This window comes from Salmo salar, chromosome 15 (genome assembly GCF_965601325.2).
Source record: "Salmo salar chromosome 15, fSalSal1, whole genome shotgun sequence".
Classification (NCBI taxonomy): Eukaryota; Metazoa; Chordata; class Actinopteri; order Salmoniformes; family Salmonidae; genus Salmo; species Salmo salar.
In genome coordinates, this window is record NC_138305.1 from 6,375,101 (window position 1) to 6,385,000 (window position 9,900).

Genomic DNA, 9,900 nt, shown 5'->3' on the forward strand with positions numbered 1-9,900 from the left:
CCCAGCCCAGGACCCCAGACCAGCCCAGGACACCAGCCCAGGACCCCAGCCCAGGACCTCAGCCCAGGACCTCAGCCCAGGACCCCAGCCCAGGACCCCAGTCCAGGACCCCAGCCCAGCCCAGGACCCCAGCCCAGGACCCCAGCCCAGGACCTCAGCCCAAGACCCCAGCCCAGGACCCCAGCCCAGGACCCCAGCCCAGGACCCCAGCCCAGGACACCAGCCCAGGACACCAGCCCAGGACACCAGCCCAGGACCCCAGCCCAGGACCTCAGCCCAGGACCCCAGCCCAGGACACCAGCCCAGGACACCAGCCCAGGACCCCAGCCCAGGACACCAGCCCAGGACCTCCACATCCAGCTTCTTCACCTGCGGGATAATCTGAGACCAGCCACCCAGACAGCTGATGAAACTGTGGGTTTGTACAACCAAATAATTTCTTCACAAACTGTCAGAAACCTTCTCAGGTAAGCTCATATGCGTGTTCGTCGTTCCTCACCAGGGTCTTGTCCTGACTGCAGTTAGGCATCGTAACCGACATCAGTGGGCAAATGCTCACCTTTGACGGCCGCTGGCACGCTGGAGAAGTGTGCTCTTCATGGATGAATCCTGGTTTCAACTACCGGGCAGACGGTAGACAGTGTGTATGGATTGTGTGGGTGAGCGGTTTGCTGATATGAACGTTGTGAACAGAGTGCCCCATGGTGGCGGTGGGGCTATGGTATGATTAGGCATAAGCTACAGACAATGAACATTTTATCAATGGAATTTGAATGCACAGAGATAACATGATGAGATCCTGAGGTCCATTGTTGTGCCATTCATCCGTCTCCATCACCTCATGTTTCAGCATGATAATGCACGGAAGCTGAAAGCAGGAAGTTGAAAATGTCCCAGTTCTTCCCTAGCCTGTATACTCACCAGACATTTCAACCACTGAGCATGTTTGGGATGCTCTGGATTGATGTGTATGACAGCGTGTTCCAGTTCCCTCCAGCCATCGAAGAGGAGTGGAACAACATTCCACAGACCACAATCAACAGCCTGATCAACTCTATGTGAAGGAGATGTCGTGCTGCATGAGACAAATGGTCACACCAGATACTGACTGGTTTTCTGACCCATGCTCCTACTTGTTTTAAAGGTATCTGTGACCAACAGCTGCACATCTGTATTCCCAGTCGTGAAATCCAAAGATTAGCGCCTAATGAATTTATTTAAATTGACTGGTTACCTTATATGAACTGTAACTCAGTAAAATCTTTGAAATTGTTGCATGTTGCGTTAAAATGTTGGTTCAGTGCATAATTTCCTGTTTTTTTGCAGTTATTTATCCTGGGAAAAGGGAGTGGGTTTAGGCGGGAAATCTCTGTAAATCTCGGTAACACAGTTCCCGCTATTCAACCCTAATCCAATCCACATAGCCTGGAACTCTGTTTCACCCATTGTTTCACTACAGCAGTCTGGCAATCCTGAATCCTATCATTGATTCCAGTCTACAGTACTCAACCTACAGTCTTCCATGACATGAACCTCTCCTCAGTCTATCCAAACCGAAACTTTGGCCAGTACTTGACAGTCTGCACCCTCTTCCCTGTTCCTGTATTAAGGTTCATCTTTGGCTGCGAGGGAGGTTTAGATGCCACCGGTAGGCTTTTCCTTCTCTCTTTGCTCCTGTCGGTGATGGTGAAGCCTCGTTCGCTCTGCAGGTCGTGCAGGTTGAGCCTGGGGAGGAAGTGCGTGGCAACGTGCTGTGATTTGACCCTGGGGCTTGAGCCCATCTTGGCTTTGCCTCTTTTGTTGAGGGCCACATACCAGTCCCGTCCCGTCCGGTGGTTCCGGTGTAACACCGAGGCGTACGTGTTGTAACTGTTCTCTTGGAAACGCTCCCGGAATCTACAGTCGTCCGTGAACCGCTCCTGGAAAAAAAACACAAACAAATTGTACAGTAATGTTACCAAGAGCAGAATGCTACTGTTAAATGTGTTACAGCACAGCAGGAAGGAACAGAGTGGCATTAATGACCTAACATAGAAATCCTATTGGTTATCTCCTTAAACCAATCAGCAAGCAACAACAACAAAAAAGCCTCTGAGGATATTTAATCAGAACTTTCATAAAACCTCCCTTTACGTTTGTTTAATGTAACATTTTAAAGCATAAAATGAAATGAGCCCTGGACACATCTAAAGGAGATGTGAGATATGGTCAGCAGAGCACCTAGTTCTAAGAATATCTCCTTGATGATTGACGGCACATAGACTAACCACTAATCTCCTGAAGAGAGTCCCAGCTCAGATGGAGAGGTGTGGGAATGGGGATAGAGTTGCAACATGGAGCAGGGCGACATTGGGGAAAGGATACATTCAAGTATTTTATATTCACGATACTCTCAGTGTGTCTTGTGACTGAATGAATGTATGAGTTTCCATTTCCCAGGCTATAAACTATTAGGTCAGTCGTCAGTAGGGAGAGCGAGAGAGAGCGAGAGCGAGAGAGAGCGAGAGAGAGAGAGAGAGAGGGAGAGAGAGAGAGAGAGAGAGAGAGAGAGAGAGAGAGAGGGAGAGAGAGAGAGAGAGGCACCTTTCATTCTTCCTGCTGAATCCTACCCATGTATGGCTATCATGCAAATTAGTTTGATACACAGGTTCTCTTAGTAGTTGAGAGTGTGTTTGTTTTATGTGTGTGTGTGTGTTTGTTTTAATGTGTGTGTGTTTTATGTGTGTGTGTGTGTTTCATGTGTGTGTGTTTTATGTGTGTGTGTTTTATGTGTGTGTGTTTTATGTGTGTGTGTGTGTTTTATGTGTGTGTGTTTTATGTGTGTGTGTTTTGTGTGTGTGTGTGTTTTATGTGTGTGTGTGTGTGTGTGTGTTTTATGTGTGTGTGTTTTATGTGTGTGTGTTTTATGTGTGTGTGTGTGTGTGTTTTATGTGTGTGTGTTTTATGTGTGTGTGTGTGTGTGTGTGTGTGTGTGTGTGTTTTATGTGTGTGTGTGTGTGTGTGTGTGTGTGTGTGTGTGTGTGTTTTATGTGTGTGTGTTTTGTGTGTGTGTGTGTTTTATGTGTGTGTGTGTGTGTTTTATGTGTGTGTGTTTTATGTGTGTGTGTGTTTATGTGTGTGTGTTTTATGTGTGTGTGTTTTATGTGTGTGTGTTTTGTGTGTGTGTGTGTGTTTTATGAGTGTGTGTTTTATGTGTGTGCTTGATGCGTGTGTGTTTTATGTGTGTGTGTGTGTGTGTTTTATGTGTGTGTGTTTTATGTGTGTGTTTGATGCGTGTGTGTTTTATGTGTGTGTGTGTGTGTGTTTTATGTGTGTGTGTTTTATGTGTGTGTGTTTTGTGTGTGTGTGTGTGTGTTTTAGGTGTGTGTTTTATGTGTGTGTGTGTTTTATGTGTGTGTGGGGGTGTGTTTTATGTGTGTGTGTGTTTTATGTGTGTGTGGGGGTGTGTTTTATGTGTGTGTGTGTGTTTTATGTGTGTGTGTGTGTTTTATGTGTGTGTGTGGGGGGTGGGGGGGTGGGGGGGTGAATAGACTGGTCAGGATATTGACCAGCGGTCAGAGGTCACCCTTTATTTGGATAGTCCGGATCTTTCATGTGTAGATGCTCTACAGATGTCCTTACTATTAACAAACGATCCGTTGATAAGCAACAGCTTGCTGAGGTTATGGTTAGTGTTCGGGTTAGGTTTAGAATAATGGTCAAGGTTAGGGTTAGAGCTAGGGTGTTGGTTAGTAGACAGTTGTAATGTTAGTAGTGATAGTCTGTAGAGCTTCGACAGACGGACTATCCAAATAAAGTGTTACCTGGTCAGCATTATCAATGAAGGAAATGAATGTCAACATTCTGTATTTTCTTGGAGACTGCGTCACCTCGAGATGCTTGTTTGATGAGCAGTTTCCTGTAAAGCGATAGGGGCGATAGTTTTTCTCCCCACGACATAAAGGCAATTATCTAATCAGAGTAGGGACAGGAGAAACATGGCCTGAGGTAACATGGTAGTATGTCAACAAATTCTCACCCAGATGTTAACCAGCTGACTTCGGTTTATATCAGTGTGTGTCAACTGAGCTGTGTTAACATCAGCAGTATTAGCACAGAACAAAATACCACATTATTCACTTGGGGTTAATATAATTCTTAGGGTGTTAGCTTAACCGTGTTCAACTCCCAGGCATGGCTGGTTTCACAGTCAGATTTAGTTTGTGTCCAACTCCCAGACAGGGCTGGTTTCACAGTCAGATTTAGTTTGTGTCCAACTCCCAGACAGAGCTGGTTTCACAGTCAGATTTAGTTTGTGTCCAACTCCCAGACAGAGCTGGTTTCACAGTCAGATTTAGTTTGTGTCCAACTCCCAGACAGAGCTGGTTTCACAGTCAGATTTAGTTTGTGTCCAACTCCCAGACAGAGCTGGTTTCACAGTCTGATTTAGTTTGTGTCCAACTCCCAGACAGGGCTGGTTTCACAGTCTGATTTAGTTTGTGTCCAACTCCCAGACAGGGCTGGTTTCACAGTCTGATTTAGTTTGTGTCCAACTCCCAGACAGGGCTGGTTTCACAGTCTGATTTAGTTTGTGTCCAACTCCCAGACAGAGCTGGTTTCACAGTCAGATTTAGTTTGTGTCCAACTCCCAGACAGAGCTGGTTTCACAGTCTGATTTAGTTTGTGTCCAACTCCCAGACAGGGCTGGTTTCACAGTCTGATTTAGTTTGTGTCCAACTCCCAGGAAAGGCTTCAGATTAAACCTAGGGCATCTACTCCAGGACTACAAAGCATGCCTAGTGAAGAGTGTTTTTACTCTTGAGGGGTCTGGGAAACTGTCTCTCAATGTTTCTATGTATATCTTTCATGCCCTGGATGTTGTGAAATTCAACCCCTGGACACTATATCACATGGTATTTCCTATATATTAATATGTCATTATTACATGTTGAGGCATAGGTCATTTTGTGGATATTCTTTCAAATAGCACTCTGGACCACCAGATTACATTAGTAAAGTAATTAAGAGGACCAGCAAATTATATTGAGAAGTGCCAAGGTGAAACTCCCCATTAAAAACAGAGTTTCCCGATTAAGTTTTCTATTAACACAACCTTTTATAGAGTCAAAAACCTCTGGAGCACATTCAAGGATTTACTCTGGATTCTGTTGTTATTATTATGACATTTATTGTATCAGATTTCCAACACAGAAATAGAAGTGTAGAGTTAAACAAAACACTGTGACAACCGTACAATCTGTAATTGCTGTGAGCCGTGTGACCCACTGTAACGACGTCGTATTAGCAGCTGGTGAAACCAAGCCACTTGGTGTGTGTGTGTGTGTGTGTGTGTGTGTGTGTGTGTGTGTGTGTGTGTGTGTGTGTGTGTGTGTGTGTGTGTGTGTGTGTCTGATTGGGGTTAGGCCTGTAAAACTAGTTAATGAGAGCAGATTACAGACACAGACCCACCGACCAGACTAGACTGGACCAGTCCGGAGCAGAACAGATCAGACTAGACTAGACTAGACCAGACTGGACCAGACTAGACCAGACCAGAGCAGAACAGACTAGACCAGATCAGAACAGATCAGATCAGACCAGACCAGAATAGACCGGAACGGAATGGACCAGACCAGACTAGACTAGACTAGACTAGACCGGAACGGACCAGAATAGAACAGACCAGACCAAACTAGACCAGAACAGACCAGACCAGGCCAGAACAGACCAGACTAAACCAGACCAGACCAGACTAGACCAGACCAGACCACTCATCATGGGGTTACAGAATAATTACCAGACTTTACTTTCATCTGGAGGGCCTTTGTGCTGTGTGTATGAGTGTGTGTGTGCGTGTGTGTGTGCGTGCATGCGCACGTGTGTGTGTGCGTGCGTGCGTGCGTGCGTGTGTGTGTGTGTGTGTGTGTGTGTATGTGTGTGTGTGTGCTGCTCCTCTCAAAGAGGTGGACAGAGTGACAGACAGGAGCAGGGATTCTTTGTACTGTCCCAGTACTCATTAGAGACCCAACATGTCAAATTATTGAATGACTACACTCATTCAGTATAGAGATAAAACCCATTCCTCAACGTGCAGGAGAAATCACAATATAGTAAGTAACAGCGACTTCTAACATTCAAGAAAATCATCACGATACAGGCTGTAAATGTGAATTGATTGATACAGGCTGTAAATGTGAACTGATTGATACAGGCTGTAAATGTGAACTGATTGATACAGGCAGTAAATGTGAACTGATTGATACAGGCAGTAAATGTGAACTGATTGATACAGGCTGTAAATGTGAATTGATTGATACAGGCTGTAAATGTGAACTGATTGATACAGGCAGTAAATGTGAACTGATTGATACAGGCAGTAAATGTGAACTGATTGATACAGGCAGTAAATGTGAATTGATTGATACAGGCAGTAAATGTGAACTGATTGATACAGGCAGTAAATGTGAATTGATTGATACAGGCAGTAAATGTGAACTGATTGATACAGGCAGTAAATGTGAATTGATTGATACAGGCAGTAAATGTGAACTGATTGATACAGGCAGTAAATGTGAACTGATTGATACAGGCAGTAAATGTGAATTGATTGATACAGGCAGTAAATGTGAATTGATTGATACAGGCAGTAAATGTGAACTGATTGATACAGGCAGTAAATGTGAACTGATTGATACAGGCAGTAAATGTAAATTGATTGATACAGGCAGTAAATGTGAACTGATTGATACAGGCAGTAAATGTGAAGTGATTGATACAGGCAGTAAATGTGAACTGATTGATACAGGCAGTAAATGTGAATTGATTGATACAGGCAGTAAATGTGAATTGATTGATACAGGCAGTAAATGTGAACTGATTGATACAGGCAGTAAATGTGAACTGATTGATACAGGCAGTAAATGTGAAGTGATTGATACAGGCAGTAAATGTGAACTGATTGATACAGGCAGTAAATGTGAAGTGATTGATACAGGTAGTAAATGTGAACTGATTGATACAGGCAGTAAATGTGAATTGATTGATACAGGCAGTAAATGTGAACTGATTGATACAGGCAGTAAATGTGAACTGATTGATACAGGCAGTAAATGTGAATTGATTGATACAGGCAGTAAATGTGAACTGATTGATACAGGCCGTAAATGTAAATTGATTGATACAGGCAGTAAATGTGAACTGATTGATACAGGCAGTAAATGTGAACTGATTGATACAGGCTGTAAATGTAAATTGATTGATACAGGCAGTAAATGTAAATTGATTGATACAGGCAGTAAATGTGAACTGATTGATACAGGCAGTAAATGTGAATTGATTGATACAGGCAGTAAATGTGAACTGATTGATACAGGCAGTAAATGTGAACTGATTGATACAGGCAGTAAATGTGAACTGATTGATACAGGCAGTAAATGTAAATTGATTGATACAGGCAGTAAATGTAAATTGATTGATACAGGCAGTAAATGTGAACTGATTGATACAGGCAGTAAATGTGAACAGATTGATACAGGCAGTAAATGTGAACTGATTGATACAGGCAGTAAATGTGAATTGATTGATACAGGCAGTAAATGTGAACTGATTGATACAGGCAGTAAATGTGAATTGATTGATACAGGCAGTAAATGTGAATTGATTGATACAGGCAGTAAATGTGAATTGATTGATACAGGCAGTAAATGTGAATTGATTGATACAGGCAGTAAATGTGAACTGATTGATACAGGCAGTAAATGTGAACTGATTGATACAGGCAGTAAATGTGAAGTGATTGATACAGGCAGTAAATGTGAACTGATTGATACAGGCAGTAAATGTGAAGTGATTGATACAGGTAGTAAATGTGAACTGATTGATACAGGCAGTAAATGTAAATTGATTGATACAGGCAGTAAATGTGAACTGATTGATACAGGCAGTAAATGTGAACAGATTGATACAGGCAGTAAATGTGAACTGATTGATACAGGCAGTAAATGTGAATTGATTGATACAGGCAGTAAATGTGAACTGATTGATACAGGCAGTAAATGTGAATTGATTGATACAGGCAGTAAATGTGAATTGATTGATACAGGCAGTAAATGTGAATTGATTGATACAGGCAGTAAATGTGAATTGATTGATACAGGCAGTAAATGTGAACTGATTGATACAGGCAGTAAATGTGAACTGATTGATACAGGCAGTAAATGTGAAGTGATTGATACAGGCAGTAAATGTGAACTGATTGATACAGGCAGTAAATGTGAAGTGATTGATACAGGTAGTAAATGTGAACTGATTGATACAGGCAGTAAATGTGAATTGATTGATACAGGCAGTAAATGTGAACTGATTGATACAGGCAGTAAATGTGAACTGATTGATACAGGCAGTAAATGTGAATTGATTGATACAGGCAGTAAATGTGAACTGATTGATACAGGCCGTAAATGTAAATTGATTGATACAGGCAGTAAATGTGAACTGATTGATACAGGCAGTAAATGTGAACTGATTGATACAGGCTGTAAATGTAAATTGATTGATACAGGCAGTAAATGTAAATTGATTGATACAGGCAGTAAATGTGAACTGATTGATACAGGCAGTAAATGTGAATTGATTGATACAGGCAGTAAATGTGAACTGATTGATACAGGCAGTAAATGTGAACTGATTGATACAGGCAGTAAATGTGAACTGATTGATACAGGCAGTAAATGTAAATTGATTGATACAGGCAGTAAATGTAAATTGATTGATACAGGCAGTAAATGTGAACTGATTGATACAGGCAGTAAATGTGAACAGATTGATACAGGCAGTAAATGTGAACTGATTGATACAGGCAGTAAATGTGAATTGATTGATACAGGCAGTAAATGTGAACTGATTGATACAGGCAGTAAATGTGAATTGATTGATACAGGCAGTAAATGTGAATTGATTGATACAGGCAGTAAATGTGAACTGATTGATAAGTAACCCATTCCTCAACTCTAAAAAAATGTATCTCACAAGATGTTTGTCTTGTGGCTCCCTAACTAACTGCTAAAAATACCTTTGGTGGGAAACTATAAACTGTAAGATGTACGAGAGGATGGCGATGGCCACGTCCTCAACCCAACGATGCCTTGTATAACCCTGTTCTGTTGGTTCTGAAACAACAACACTGTTCTGCTTTGTTGAAGACTGCAGCATAGCAGAACAAGATGCCATTAAAGCCATTCTGTAAACATGTCACTCACGAGATGAGAGGCAGAACACTTTATAAGTTGTTCTAAAATCACCAACATCCTCTGGGTATTGTTGTTTTGAATTATAATTTGAAAAATGTATGGGAAACCCCTTGATGGTTGTGGGTGGGTGACTTAAACAGTTTTAGCCCGACAGTGCAGTAAATTCTACAAACACATTGAAAGGCGTTACTGTAGCACATGTGCACAGCTAGTTGAGAGATATAATGTAGGCCTGCAGTACAACAGGCTGTACAATAATGATTCCAAGATTCATTCTTTTAAAATGGTTCTGTGTGGCTCAGTTGGTAAGAGTGTTATGCTTGTGATTCCAGGTCTGTGGATTCAGATCTGTCATGGGTCACATTTACAAAAATGTATGTGCTCACTGTGGACGCTTTGGATAGAAGTGTCTGCTAAATAAGGTGTATTGTTACATTATTTAGTGCTTGGGGAATGCTGAGATGTTCTTTAGTGGAATGCTGAGGTGTTCTTTAGCGGAATGCTGAGATGTTCTTTAGCGGAACGCTGAGATGTTCTTTAGTGGAATGTTGAGATGTTCTTTAATGGAATGCTGAGATGTTCTTTAGTGGAATGCTGAGGTGTTCTTTAGTGGAATGCTGAGGTGTTCTTTAGAGGAATGTTGAGATGTTCTTTAGTGGAATGCTGACGTGTT

General features: G+C 42.1%; 1 protein-coding gene across 1 annotated transcript in view; it reads right to left on the bottom strand.

The window, feature by feature from the left end:
• Window positions 1-283: 283 nt before the first annotated feature.
• The window catches only part of LOC106570895 (fibroblast growth factor 5), a 25,653-nt gene continuing 16,036 nt past the window's right edge, over window positions 284-9,900 (bottom strand). The window contains exon 3 of the mRNA XM_014143463.3: window positions 284-1,919. Coding sequence (XP_013998938.1) covers window positions 1,545-1,919 — 375 coding nt within the window. The 3' untranslated portion in view covers window positions 284-1,544. The remainder of the gene's footprint in view (window positions 1,920-9,900) is intronic.